This window comes from Motacilla alba, chromosome 7, assembly GCF_015832195.1.
Source record: "Motacilla alba alba isolate MOTALB_02 chromosome 7, Motacilla_alba_V1.0_pri, whole genome shotgun sequence".
NCBI lineage: Eukaryota > Metazoa > Chordata > Aves > Passeriformes > Motacillidae > Motacilla > Motacilla alba.
In genome coordinates, this window is record NC_052022.1 from 9,777,439 (window position 1) to 9,792,385 (window position 14,947).

Genomic DNA, 14,947 nt, shown 5'->3' on the forward strand with positions numbered 1-14,947 from the left:
TGAATGCCACTAGTGAATCACATGTCTCCAGTTCTGAGTCCTTGCTGGGAAAAAACCTGAATCCTGCACTGAGTTAGATGTGACAGGTGATCCCTAGGGATCAGCCAAATCTTTACGAGTAGAAGCTTGAAAAAAGAAGACTGTTTTTAATGCAAAAACCCCTCAAACTCTCTTTTATCTCAGGCTTTTTTGCAAAACAATAATCTACAGGGCACACATACAGGACAACACGGTTCCAGGCCCAGCTTCTGGAAAGATACTCAGACATAGGATATAAGACCATGTGCAAATTCAAGTATGTGTTACCATTACCCGGTATGATGGGAAGAAAAACATGAAATAAGTGGTAGGATCATAACTTAATTCTCCACCAATGCTTCCAAAGCTGCATAACAGCAAAAAGAGTTTGTCACTAGTAGGGTAGCCAAGAAAAACCTTTGCACACTGGAATTGAACCTAAAATACAACATTTGCTAGATGGAAACAAAAATAGTTTCCAAAGGCATTTCTTCTTGTTTCTGTCAACATGAGAAGGGGACCATGGAAGCAGACTGCAAAATAAAGCAGTTTGTTTCTCCTGCTGTATTTTTTGTTGTCACTTGTCAGCATGGTGCTTTTTAGTGGGAAAACATTTTGCATAGCAGGGTTTGCTTCAGCTCACCTCCACAACAATTCCCAAGTCTTTGACGTAGTCTTTTTCAGTCTGCACCAGCTCGTTTAAGACAAACCTAAATTAAAACAGAACACACAAGTATTTGACCATATTCCTTGATGTTACCATTTGCTCCTTTACCACATACAACCTCACCATAAAACCCCATCATCATCCAGATCACACAACACAATTTACCCTTCACTCAGAGCTCAGTGGAGTGTAACAGACAAAAACATCACATGTCAGGTCAGAGTAGTTTCAAATCTCCTAACCATTCTTTCCTGCTATCCCTCTTTCCCCCCACATCCCAGGATGGTGCAAGAGCAGCAGCACAAACAGCTGCCTGTACCTTAAACTACCCCTTCTGATCTCCTCTCCCCATCCCCTATGCAGCTCCCCTGAGAATGATGGAGACATGTCCTGACCCATTTTCCAGCAAGCAGGAGTGGATTCCTTGTCCCAGTCCCCGTGGCTTTGCCCAAGATTCATCAGTTAAGTATCAGTTTGGAAGTTTCAAACACTTGGAAAAGAAATCCCCTCTCCTGTCGTAGCTAAGAGCTTAATCTTATGGAGCAGGTAATTTGTGGGTGGGAGGTTTGAACTCTGATTTCAGAGCAAATAAGCCCAGGTAGGGGAGTCATCCGATGAAGGCCTGATGCATGCAAACAACAGCAAGCTAAAAAAAGCCCCTTCTTTGTAACTCAAATTGACTAATCACATGATGTTCTTTTGAGGATAATTTTAAAAAGTTACAGCTTGCTGCAGACAGTTTGTCTCTCAATTATGCCAATACATAGATTTGGCATATGACAAATAAACTCCATCTGTCCTCAAGTTTGCTATGGCAGTAACAAGGCTAACAAGACAGAGGAGTGCTTTCATGCCTGATAGTGCTCTGTCCACATCAATCACCAGACTGACCCACTTGAGGTGATAGGGCTGAGAGCTAACAGTGCTAAGATAAAGCCTGGAGAGGAAAAAAACAACCAGACTGGCATTGCAAGGAGAAATTTAGTTATGAGAGGCTACTGAGAAAATAAATCCTGCTCCTGCTGCGCTTGCAATGTGTCCCTTGCTCAGACAAAGCAGAGGCGATACTTTGGCCATGTGGCAGAAAAAAGTCAAACAGCTTCTTGTTGGTTTGAGAGTGAAATCCAGCCCCCTTGGCAGCAGGCAGGGCTGGCAGCAGCCACACCAGAATCCTGTGCTCTCCGGAGCACTGTGCCAAGTTGTGCCTGGGCAGCAAACACGTGTGAGGCAAAAGGCAAGAGGCTGCTCTTTCCCCGAGCACATGGCCTGAGCAGGCGTGCGCTGCACAGCCCCTTGGGCTGCCTGACCCACCGTGCCCTTGGGACAGGCTCCATAGTCCCCTCTGCCTTTGGGACGGGCTCCACAGTCCCTTCTGCCCAGGGAGGAAGGCCAGGAGGGGACCTTCCAGCTGGCACCACTTCTGTTTGCATTGCTCCCAACAGGCACAGAGAGCTGCGGAGGGAATGGGAGAACCTCTCCCACTTAGAAGGTTACTGCAATGATCCACCCTGCCAAGTTCTGCTCAGCAGGTACTTGTACATAACACTGCAGGACATGCAGGCAGGTGTCTGTTTATTAAAAATCAGTGCAGCAATCAGGTTTCTAGTGAACAGACCTGCCAATTCACACCTCTACTACAATTCAGGGTCTGCACCTCCAGTGCTTACTTTAAATTCAGCACCAGGGTTCCCTCTGCTCCTCTCTTCTTACCAAGCAGGAAAATCAGCCTTGACCATCTCTACTCATTCTGTGAAGCCTACCTGATGCAGCATCTTAGAGGTACTCCCAAATTTAAGGTTTCTAGGATGCACGTAGGCAAAAACTCAAGTTCACTCATCTCCTGCTCTGATAGCAGGGAGCAACGGAGCTACTTGCAAAGGGCCCTGGTCACCAGCAGGTATTGACTACACAGCTGTATTTAAACTGGCATGAACAGGATTTCTGACTGAGTCTGAATAGCTGGACATCTTGGAAACTCTGTATTAGACCTATACTGAACAATGACACTCAACAAGACTATTGTCTTACTGCTCACAGAGATGCAGCAATCAGGCCTGATGGAATAAGGAGTTTCCACAAACCAGGGCTAACTGCTGGCATGGACGTGCTGCCAGGAACAGAGGACATTGCTGCCCGTGCCTGTGCAAGGGTTCAGCTGCTGTTTTGTGAGGATTGGAGGGTCACAGCTCGAGCTGGGAGATCAGCTGCCTCACATGACTATGGAATTAAACTCAGCAAGCTGCAGGGACACGGGACACAGAGCACAGACAGAAAGGAGCTGGAGGGGAGACAGATGTCTTGTGCTGAAAGCCACTAGCAGGTGCTCCTAAACATCCTGGTGTTTAGGAATTCTGGCAGCTACTAATTGCACGTAATAGGCTGCCAGTCCCCTGCCAGAAGCGTTCCTGTAGCTGAGCTTACAGTGCCAGAGGTCTCTGCACTAAAACTGCAACCTGCAGTTAGCTGCCAGCCACCTAATTAATGAATTGCTACCAGAGGAACTCCAGATCCTGCAATACTGAGGAGCTTCTAGGAGACAGTCATGGGCAGAGATGTTCCCTGTGGGAAGGCTGACAGTTTTCTGCCTTGTAGAAAACTTCTGCTATTCAGAAACACATCCAGGACTGTCATGTCCTTGTCTGCTGCTGGGAGTTGCTCCAGTCCCTGACTGTATCCCTTCTCCGGCTTCCTGCAACAAACTGCAGGAGCAAATGATGACTTTCACAGACCTGTGACACTTTGCTCCTACTTCATCTTCTACTCTTAACCACCTCCTTGTTCTCCCTGACTTGGCATCTTTCCCAAATGGGGTGCTCTTCTTCCACCTCTCACCTTACCACACTCCCATGAGAGCTGCATGGAACATTACTTTTCCCCCCAGTCTACCATTTGATTAGATCATTGCAGTTAATGTTAGTGTAAGAGGTGATACAAAGAAAACAGCCACCTCAGCTTTCTTTCATATAGTTGTTGATCCTGTTGCTCCAATTCCCTGTGTTCTTCAGCTGAACACACATTTAAGCAATGCTTTAATCATTACAGGCTTTGAAGGAAAAAGCATTACTTTTCTTAAATTTAAGGGGGTGCACAGCTAATTTTAAGAAACAACTTTCATGAGCTGTCACCACTTCTTTTTTCTCCCAGTACCATGAACATGAGGGTTTCCCAAATGGAACTTTCTTTGCAGTGGCGTGTTTCCACCACAGATGCATCTGAATCTTGTCCCTTCCTTTGCTAATAATGAGCGCAAAAAATATCTCTTGCAAAAAATCCTAGAGGGATTTTTCTTTTTCTCAAAGGTAGCTAATAAGGTCAACCACATATCCCCCCTCTGAGAGCTGATTTCACCTCTGGCAATGCAGTAATTACCAACACAAACATCTCAGCAACACCTGTTGAGCTCTTCAGAGGCTTTTACAGCAATAGATATTTGCTATCTGGTGTAAAAGCTGTACATTTTAGAATGATGATGAATTTCCTGTGTGTGGAAGTGCTTTTATGAAGTATTTTTCATGTTAAGAAAAACAGGAATCAAGCAGAACACAGTTTTTTACTCTCATTTCCATGCTCACTCCCTGACGACAAAGTACTCCTGGAGTGCTGCTGTGTGTCCTCCTGGGGTATATATTTTGGAAAGAACCAGTAACACGACTTACATCCTGCCTCTCATTGCTTTGGCTTTTTGCTCCTCTTCAAGGTTTCGTGGGGGCGTTGAAGGCGTCATTCCTTCATTTAAGCAGCCAGTGGCATCTTTTAAGCCTCCTCGGTAAGATCCTCCTTCAAGGGTCTAAAAAAACCCCAAAGAACAATAGAATAAACATTCTCCTTGAACTTCAGCATCAGTATGCAAGTCAGTTCTGCAACCAACACTACAAAGTATTCAGAAATACTCTCCTGCAGAATTTCATAAAACACAGCCAAACTAAGTTTTAGGTTGATGTAGGATCCCACAAAAAAAGCCTTTAAGTGGACTTGTCATCCTCTTGTTAGAAGGTGGAAAAAGATGCACCAGAAGATCTGAGAAAAAAACTTCTTCCAAGTTATTTCAAATCAACCTGGAAATATCCTGATGTCTCAATCAGGACCATTGTTAGGCTACAAGTGGTTGAAAGCTCCTCTGCCAAAAGCTGAATGGGGAATTCTTGTAGTAAAATAAAACACCAAATGGAAATAGATGGCCACATAGTAAGGTTCCACAATAATTAATGTTTGCCTGAATCCCATGAAGGTAGTTGCAATAGTCTAATAGACTGCATGTGGGAGAGAGAAAATAAAAAATCATCAAAAAAATATGTCTGACTGGATTAATGAAATACTTTTCAGTTTGCTAGTCCCTCAATGGAATAAAACTATTTAAAGTGAATTTTCTGGGAATAGCCTTCTTGGTTTCCCATGCCACAAAGACCTCCTTTACCGCTCACGCCTTATATCAAGCACGCTGTGAATGCTGACTCTCTTCATGTACCAACATCTCAAACGGAGAAAATACCAAAGCCTTCTGAAATGATTCACTAGGTAAAGATGCTTGCTCAGAGTTGCAGTAATTTAACGATCACTGTGGGGATTTTTAGACTTTTTTTACTCTCTTCATTATTCCAGTAGATATAAGGAAATGAACCTTTGTAGGCTCATCAAATCCCTGCTTGTTAATTATGTTAAACTTGTTCAGAGAGAGCATTTAGCTAATTTTAGAGGTCCTGGGACATGTAGAAAAAGGTGTAGCTTTGATATTAACATTTTTGAACTGCACTGGGAAAACATAAAAGGAGCCAAGATATGAAACAGGATTTACTCCTTGTCCACCAGACATGGGGATCAGACAGTGAGAACACACAATATGAAATTTTTGAACAAATTAATCCCAGAGCATTTTTATTGCTTATTCCACTCCCTGCAAGAAAGAGTTGACAAGGCAAATTAAAAGTGACACATGAATCTTTGTAAAATTAAAGCACAGCTGTGATACTTCAAGCAGTTCTACTCTTTAGAGAGTCCTTTCATCGAAACCAGAACACCAAACAAATTCACGTTGGGTAGTAAAACCCCCGTGCCTCAGAACACGCTTTAAAACAAACAAAACGTCCCACTGTGTAAAATATTTGAATACTAACAAGACCCCAGAAATTGTACAGCTCATGCTCTGCAAAGCCCACTCCAGAAGTGACTTTTGACAATGCAGCGCAGAGCCTATGTGAGATGTAGGCTTCATCTCACAGGGGAGCAAAATATTGGACACTACTGAGAAGCAGAGCACACAGGGTTAATAAAAGCAGAGCAGATGAAGGTAGAAAGCAAGGAAACCAGAACAAGAGGTAGCCTTTAAAGCTCTTCCTTAGAGTCACATTGGGCCTGTTGTGTACATAGTTTTCACAACACTAAACTTACCAGCTTAGTTTTGACCAACTTTTCTATTGCACTGACAAGATCCGCAGCAGTTGGGACATCGGAGGAGCTCTGTCGAGCAGCTAGCAAAGAAGAGGACTGCAAGACACCAGGTGGCAAAGGAAAAGCAAGTTAGCAGGATGAGAAGGGAGAAGGAAACCAAGCGGTCAGTGAAGGAGCCTCTGAGACAGGAGAAGGAACGCGGAAGGGGAGCTGGAGGGCGAGAGGGACACATGCAGGTCAGGTGAGCGAGTGTTGCTGAGTCAGACAAGCATGGAATTGCCATCCACTTCTGGCTGCACATCTCCCTGCAGCAGCTCCAACACTGGAACCAGCGAACAGCATCAAAGAACTGAAGTTCATTTACAAACAGGTTACAATTCTCCTAAAGTTGGTTCCTCCTTCTAAGGCCATCTACGGTCCTACAGGCTCCAGAAAATTGATTTTCTTACTGCAAATGTAAGAAATTACCCCCTCCCCCATACATGCATGTTTGATAAAAGCAGTTAAGCACAAGATACATGTGGCATTTCAGGCAGTAGGGGAGGGAGGCAGGGGGGAACAAATCATCCCCCATCCTTTCCTCACAGATCAACTGCAACTCCAAATGCACTTAGGATGACATCTCCCATTCATGCAGCTTCTGTCATCTAAAACTCTTCTGTCCCCTCTCTGCAATCACTGGAGACAAAACACCCCTTACACATCTCACCTCTCCTGGGCACCTGGCACAGGAGGGCAGAAAAACTCTGTTTTAGTTTAAGGTTTTTGTTCTACAAGGGCATATCCCCCCTTGACTGCTGTCCTAAGAAACCTCACTCTGCACACCCAAATCCACTTGACAGCTATGGGAATCGGGATTTATTAGCTCACCTGCATATACATTTCTTCCGAAGGCAACACAAGCACTGACTAAAACTACAAGCCCTTGGACAGCCTCCTTTTGTTGTCAGGCTGACACAGACTAAAGCATGGCTAAATTTTTATAAATTATGAAAAAGCTTATTCATCCCTCAGCTGCTTAATGAAAGTATTGTGGAGGGCAGCTATTTCAGTGAAGTCACTATGCAGGTGCCAGCCAACACGCATCTGAGATTAAGCAGTGCTGGGGAGGGAGATGGGGAAATGGGATGGCAGGAATTAGGCAGCTGGCCACCCTTTTTCAGCAGCCCTTTGGGGAGGCTGCTCCTGTTGAGTGACACATGCCCAGTACAAGGGAAAAAAAAAAAGCAAAGGAGATTATCCCCAACCAGAAGCCTTGTGACAGAACAGAAACATGAAAACACCACTACTCATCAACTTGTCTTTCACAAATACAACATCTAATCAACAGTTCTAATTGCAACAACAACAAAAACTACAGGTAATCAGGCTGGTAATTGAGGAATTAGGCTGGTAATGAAGGAATCTCATACTAATGAAAAAAGTCAGCCTGCCTGTTTCACCTGCAATGCAGACAGATGTGTCTAGGAAAAAAAAAAGACTGAAAATAATGACTTTGAAGAGATACTGGACAAATACATCGATGATAACTGCCAAACACAGCCATTCTAGCAGGAGGAGTCCAATTTTTGGAGGCACTAAACAGCTGTTGCTGTCACTTATTTTAACTGAAATTGCTCAATATCTCTGAAAAGTAAATAACTGCAGGATTCTGAAGGAAGCATGAAAACATTTGCTGTCTACAAGAATTCCAGAGTTAAAAGAAACTTCTCTGATCGACAAGAGTCAGCTTTGAGTGAGGAAAAGAGAAATACGGTATTTCTATTCCTCAGGAAGCAAATGATGAATTTCTAATATGAGAAGATCTTGCAATTTGTCTTTATGGGAGCCTCCAGGAGCAGTGAGGCACAATTACTGCTGCCTGGCAGGTGGACTCAGGGAAAAGTGTCACCTCCCATACATGCAGACATCTCCTTCCAACCACAGCTACTGCCCCACACTGCTGCTGCTGGTCCAGGCTAAGCCCGTGCCTGTAGGGACATCCTCCTGTAGGAGGACATGAACAGGACACTGTGCTCAAATTAACACCATTAAGGAGCTTTCAGCTCCAGCATGGCTCAAACATTGCTAATATGGTGCTCCTGTGCCAGGAAATTCAGGACGCTATGGGCTTAAGGTTTTCACCCCTCTGAGAAAAGGTTGACTAGGGCAAGAAAAACAAGAGGAAAAAAGGGGGTTCAGATACATCTTGCTCTATTTAATCTTCTGGTTTAGGAGTGGGTGAAGAAAAAGGATGCCAAAACACTCTGTAAAGCTCAGACATCTGAAGCAGAAAACAGCTTAGTTCCATGACATTTATGCTGTCAGAAACTTATTTAAGAAATACTGAAATCACATGGCATGTTGGACACCAAAAACAGTGACCCGAGCTGCAGCACTTCTGTTTTTCTTTAAAATAAAAAAAACCAAACAAAATAAAACTGTTTCTCCCCAAAACCAAAAAGCAAACGAAGCCCCAAACATTTAGCTACACACCATGGGGAACAAGCCAGGAGCAATTGTGCTGGGCATGGATCCACCAGGGCTCTGCTCTGCCGACCTTTCGCCTCTGCCCCTCACCAGACAGCCATGAGCACACAGAGCACTCCAAGGGCAGGAGTCCACAGCTCCAGCTGCTTCCTTCTGCTCCTGCTGCCACCACAATGTCATAACATTTCCTGACAGATTAGCAGCAAGCCCCCAAATTCTTTACTCCATCACTCTGCTCCTTGAGTCCCAGAAATATTTACATCCTCCTCTCTCTGTATTTCCAAACTTCTGCTTGAACCTTCCCCAAGAACATTCTGGGTTGTTTTGGTTTTTCTTTCCTGACAATTTATTAATCTCCCCTATCCTTGCCTCTCTGCCTGCAGCAATTACAATCAGAGGACAGCAATAGAAGTGGCAGTGCTAAAAACAGATGCCAGCAGGAAAGCAGGAAACTGAAAAACAGGAGGACGGTTTTCTACAAGGGAGATGACAGCACCAGGAAAGGGTGGGGGGACATGTACAGACAGAACTGGCTGTGGATGCAAACCACTGTCGCAGGCATATTCACAGGTTCTCACCCCGAGTCCAACACAGGACTCTGCAAGCCACAGGGCCAGTTACCACAGCAAATCCTGACTTAATGTCAGAGAACTCCCACCAACAGCATGGTGCCACCAAACACCATTTCCACTGCTACAGCCAGACACCAGCAGCACTTCTCAAGCAGACGTAGCAAACACACATTATTGATCTGAAGGGAGTTTCTGCCCACACACAGCACAGGCACACCATCCACCTGCCATGAAATCAGGGCTAAATTGCTTATCTAGCACTGTTTGTAAATTCACTTGGAAAAAGGTATTAGATTATGATTTGTACACAGGAGACTCTTATAAACACAAGTCTAGGCCCTTGATAGCAGAAGACCACTACAAAACCACTGTGATATAGCTATGTGAGAAATGCACTCAAACAGAAAAACTGTATAGTAAGGGAGGCCTTACCATATCATCTTGGGTTGGATCATTGTCAAAAATCTTCATGGGAGGAGGAAGAGGTGTGTGAGACTCTTCATCTGCTTCATCTTCTCCCCAGCCCTTCTTGCTCTTCTGAAGAAAAGTTAAATATAATTAGAAACAGGGACAGGATTCTTTTATCTTTTCAGTTCAATATTGTGTTGGATGGAGGGAATTGCAGGTAATGGAAGAGAAGCAGTAAAGACATAAGGTTTTGCTGGTTAATCCTGGTGCATTTTAAGGCTTACAGAAATACAGTTTATAGGTCATTCATACAGCTAAGGCAACTACATCTGTGTGCTGACAGAATAGTAGTTTTTTTCATTTAAATAAAAACTGTCTGATGTACAGTTTTTAAAATGTGTTCCTCTTATTTGTATTCAGTTAATACCTTCTGCATTTTTGGCTTTTAATTCCTCATTCACTTTATCAGGAAAGTGCCATTCTGGCAGAGAACATGCCTGCAGAAGAACTGCAGGTACAGCTACATAGCAGATTTAACAGGGACATGGCTATTTCTTGGAGTATTTTCTTTCATTAAGGAATTACACTGCCATGGTAGCATAAAGGTGATATGAACCTCAGCAAAAAGTGGCAACAGCTGCTCAAGAATAAATTAATTTCTGTCCATGGCAGCTTTCTAATAGGCTATTAAAAAAACCTAATCAAAGGACAATAATATATGCAAACGGTGAAGCACTATTCCTTATATATTCCATTGCTCTTTGGATGATAAAGCTGTTTGCTACAACGCAATTTTATGTATGATTCGCTGTTCCCTCCAGCCCCTAAGGGAACTGCATTTACTCCAGCATGACTCACACCCCACGGAGGAGACTATCCCAGATTCATGGTATTTCCCGTAACAAACACCAACAAACACCAGCACACACCTCATCTGCGCTGTCTCCCTGAGGAGTGGTGTCATCTCCAGTCTTTGGTGAGCCGAGGTCAAAGCTCTTCCTGCCATCTCGTACCTTCTTCTGTTTCTTGATGTGGCTCTCGGTCTTCCCGCTGTTCAGGCGGCGCACGGGGCTGGTCAACCATTTCTTCAAGGTGTTGGTTGAGCGCTTGGGGCCCGGAGAGCTCTGGATGGAGTTGAGGGATGGCTGAGGTTGTAAGTTGGCCACTGAGTCAGACTTGCCCCCGTTGTCGTTGGCAGAGACCGAATACGCGTCTGCAAGGAAACGGCGCAGGTGAGACCTCATCCCAGCAGCGCTCTGCTCCCGCGGCACCGAGCGCTAGAGTGCAGCCTGCCTTGGGGAAAGGCTTTGTGACCTATGGACTTTATGCAAACTTTATTGCACACCAGAGAGAGGAATATGCCCTGCAATGGGCATTTCCCACAAACTCACACACCTCTCTCATTTCCTACCATACTGTCTGTCCTTTTGAAAGATCGCAGACAGCGGAGTTTTTTGTAGGCAGGTTTTTACTCAGGTTTTTTTATGGAAGCCTGATTTTCATGCTAAGTGCTGAACTTCTCAGCTTCTTCCCACAATTTCTTTGTGAATTGCCAGGAAGAAAATAAGCACAAAAAGGAGACTTACTACAGGAGACCTGACAGCCACCAACACATTGTCAGGTTCCATAATTGTTTCTCAGCTGTTTCCCGACCCCAATGACATGATTTAGTTAGACTACTTATTAACTTTGAAGCACCTTAAAATTATCTCCTTTACCTCTGAAAGCAATCTGTCAGAAGAGTTCACAAATTCGCTAAGAAATTCGCTAGAACTAAGAAACTGGAATGAACAATTACAAAAGATGACAAACTGTTCAAACCAAAGGAAACTCTCAATTAGGTTTAAAATTAAAAAATAGTTTCATTATATGGAAGCAGGAGGTGAACTGCTGAACTGCATCCAACCTCAGTTACTGATACACATGTTCAGACTGGTACCTTAGAAAGGGCTGCAACCTTCCTCACTCCCCCCAAATGCAACAGACCAAAGATGTGCCAATGTCAGTGAGGCTTTAAAACCAAAACAAACAAGTTGCTCAAAGATTTCCCAATTGCCCTTCAGGAATAAGTGCCCTGCTTTCAACTTTCTGAAACCATGTTAAGGCAACTCCCTCCCCTCCCTATCAGGGTCTGAGATGTTTAATCCCACACAGTTTGAGATGAAGGCTTTTTTACAAACTTCAGACATTGTCACACTCCTATAAGAAACATCTCAGGCTGTACATCAGGAAACAGCCAGCTGATGTGATTGAACATTTTTACATTGTTATCTCAAAATCTTTTATCTGTCCCATCAGAAACCAAAAACCTAAGTTACAACACAGGAAAATAGACTGCTGCACCCAGATATTCTCAGTTCAGCAATAAATACCACTAGAGATGCTGGGTTGTACACATGCTGAGGGAGAGCTACTCTTGCAGAGAATCATTACCTCTATTGTTTTAGAAGCCAGCTCCTGCTACCTGCATGAAGAGATCATATCCCCTCGGGGCAGAGCTGCTGCTTGCAGCTGTCTGTGCACGGAGCAGAGATTGCATCCTGCCTTGTCTGCCAGCTTGCACAATGCAGACCATGAGAGTCAGAATCTTTTATAGCCATGTACAGCATCAGTCAGAAGTTAAAACGGTAAGTTATTACATACCTGAGGTCAAAGGTTAAATTTTAGAGCATACAGAAATAATTTTAACAAGCTAGAGAAAGTCAAAGTTCACTTCCCAGCCAAGAAGAAAATCTCAAATCATCTGTTTTTTGACAAAAGGACTGAGTGCAAGAGGAACTGGGAGGAGGACAGGTTCCAGGTGGAGCTGATCCCAGGTGGAGCTGCTGGGGATTTTCTGGCATTCCTCTGTAAGGGCAAAGTAGCAGTCTTATCTCCAAAAGGCCTGGGGTTTAGCCAGCTCCTGCTGATGTTATTTCATGTACACGAAGTATCGCTAAATCAACGAGTGACAGATAATGTTTGTCAGGGGCCAGCTTATCTTCCACTCAATAGGCTTTGGATAGCTCTCCCTGGCAGGCTCCACGTGATGCTCTGTGAGTTTATCAGTGTGCTTTGCGTCAGCAAAATGCAGGGTTTCACCATGGTGGGGTTGATTTTCCAAGTGCCCTCGTGCCCCTGGCAGCACTGAAAGCCCCACAGGCGGTGGGGAAAACTGGAGGGTTCTTGGCCAAGGGACTTGGTGCCCTCAGGTGCCCCCCGTGCTCCTACTGCTGCTGCTGCAGGAGGATTAATTTTGGGAATTCCTGCAGCAAAGGGAGATGGGCTGCAGTCAGAAGGAGAAATGCTGTAAGTGATTGATCTGTGGGGCTGCCACTCCAGGGATGATTTGGGGGGAGCAGCTGTATCACAGACTCGCTGCTTTTGCTGGGGACTGGGCTCAGTGGGAGGCAGAGGAGAACCAAGGATGAGCTGATCTCACCACATCTCAGCTGATGTACAGAGAGGTTTTTACTACACCTTGCAAGTAACACAGTCCAACCCCCACCTCCAGTCCACAGCACTTTGCCAATTTAACTTCTGGTAAGGGAAGGGAGGCTAATGAAGCCTGAGACAACCCCAAGAGTTTGTTACTGAAATGCCAATCCTATCTCAGCCCAGTGGGCTCAAGGCAGGGCCAAGTCCAGGAACCCTGATGCCTGTGAAGGGGCAGGAACCTCTCTTCCTAGTGGGAAACACCCCAAGTTTTACCAGCAGGGCCCCAGCCTTGCTGCCTCCCTTTCCTTTGCCCAGCAGCACAGCCACAGCTGGGGCACAGACAGACACACAGCACCTCTCCTGCCATGGCACTCTGCTCAGCTGTCCTGGGGAAGTGATGGTCAGTAACCCTGTCACTCCCAGGAAGGCACCACATGGGCAGAAACAGTCATAGTCCCAAGCTGGCCCACAGCCTACCCTGCCTGCTTGTCCTAATGTTGACACCGAGAGCCAGGAGTCCTCTGCAGACTGAACATCAGAGCTTCAGAGCCACCAGCCATAACAAAAGCTAACCCACAGGTTTCCAGAGGGAGGCTGTTAACGCTGTCCAGTGATCCCACCTGAAAAAGGCTCTGGATTTTCCTGCTCAAGGTCATGCCTTTGGTGATGAAAAAGGCTGTTTACCAAAGAGTTACTGCATGCTGGTCATGCCATGCAACCCTGTCAGATATGAAGTCCCCTTCTTTCTCCTTGTTTGCTGAACTGCCCTGGCTGAGCACGGTAAGGCATCCGGGACAGAGCCCACACTTTGCCTGGCCCATGTAACCCCAGACTGGAAACATGGCCTTGTTTTGCCTGGTAAGGCAGTCTCTGCTGGCTGGGGAACAGGCAGGGAGGTGGAAGAGAAAGGCTGGCATGAATTTCCCTTCTCCCCAGCCACCATGAGAGAGCCCTTCAATGCTGGGCGACTTATCTCTGCCCACACCCTACACTGGTACAAAGCGCTTCCATCTCACCATCTGAACTCCCACTGCTACCAGACATGCCTTATCCAAAAGCCACACCAAGAATCCACATACAATATTCATAACCTTTTTTTTTCCTTTTTCAAAGGAACTGCAAATTTGGATACATTTGTGCAAGTCACATTTGCAGTCTGCCAGCCCTGCTGAGAATGATCTTCTTTGCACATAAAGCAGGTCACATCAACATGGTTGCAGAGGCAGGACTGGAGCTCAGAGAAGAGCAGAGCTCACAAAATGAAAGAAAGAAACAAGAAACACAAAAAAAAATCTGCCAGGAAAGACCTTGCAGACAACCTCCTCAGCCACGTGAGCTCCACTTCTGCACCACGCATGGCCACAAACACATTAATCATGACACTTGATACTGGCCCGAGACCCAGACACCAGGTGGATCGAGCGGAAGAGGAGGACACGTTACCGTGCTCTTCTTGCAAAGCACTAGCACATATGTGCTTCACAAACTGCATTAGCAGAGCTCTTTGGAAACAGTTTGTTTAAGAAAAGCCAGAGAGCTTCTGGGAAAGATGCAGCAGCTCACTGCATGATAACCGAGGCAGCTGCTGCCGCCCGCAAGCACAGCGGAGCAGCGGCTGTCCCCGCACTGCAGCAGGTCTGCCATGAGGAGCTGTCCTCCCACCAGTGTCCCAGGACACACATCTAAAAAAAGGTATCTGGTGAAGCAAAAAGGGTGTAGGGAGGTCAGCAGACTCGTGTGGCTAGATTGATTTCCTGGCCAAACCATTCATTCAGACAGAAGAAATGATGGTTTCCAAAACACTCCTAAGCAAACCTCCAAGAAACTTCTGGCAAGAGGACTGTGAGAGATACTCAGCCAGACCAAAGGGCTTTAACATTCAGAGCTTCTGCACCACTGCAGCCATGAAATGTTTGTTATTGTTGGTCAAATGCACAGACATCTGTAAAAGCACAGCTCTTGTACTTGAAAAATAGAAGGTTCCAATTCTGTGCAACCTTGGGTGAAAAGA

General features: G+C 45.3%; 1 protein-coding gene across 12 annotated transcripts in view; it reads right to left on the reverse strand.

The window, feature by feature from the left end:
* The window catches only part of KALRN (kalirin RhoGEF kinase), a 470,788-nt gene that overhangs the window by 46,474 nt on the left and 409,367 nt on the right, over positions 1-14,947 (reverse strand). For 9 of the 12 annotated variants that reach the window (XR_005257665.1, XM_038143641.1, XM_038143646.1 and 6 more), the window contains 5 exons: positions 10,449-10,732; positions 9,544-9,648; positions 6,071-6,166; positions 4,342-4,472; positions 662-728 (listed from right to left, as the gene is read on the reverse strand). Coding sequence is in view for 11 of the 12 variants with exons in the window: in XM_038143641.1 (XP_037999569.1) it covers positions 662-728; positions 4,342-4,472; positions 6,071-6,166; positions 9,544-9,648; positions 10,449-10,732 (683 nt within the window). In the remaining variant the exon portion in view is untranslated. The remainder of the gene's footprint in view (positions 1-661; positions 729-4,341; positions 4,473-6,070; positions 6,167-9,543; positions 9,649-10,448; positions 10,733-14,947) is intronic. The other 3 variants (XM_038143643.1, XM_038143648.1, XM_038143647.1) reach the window with 3 other exon arrangements.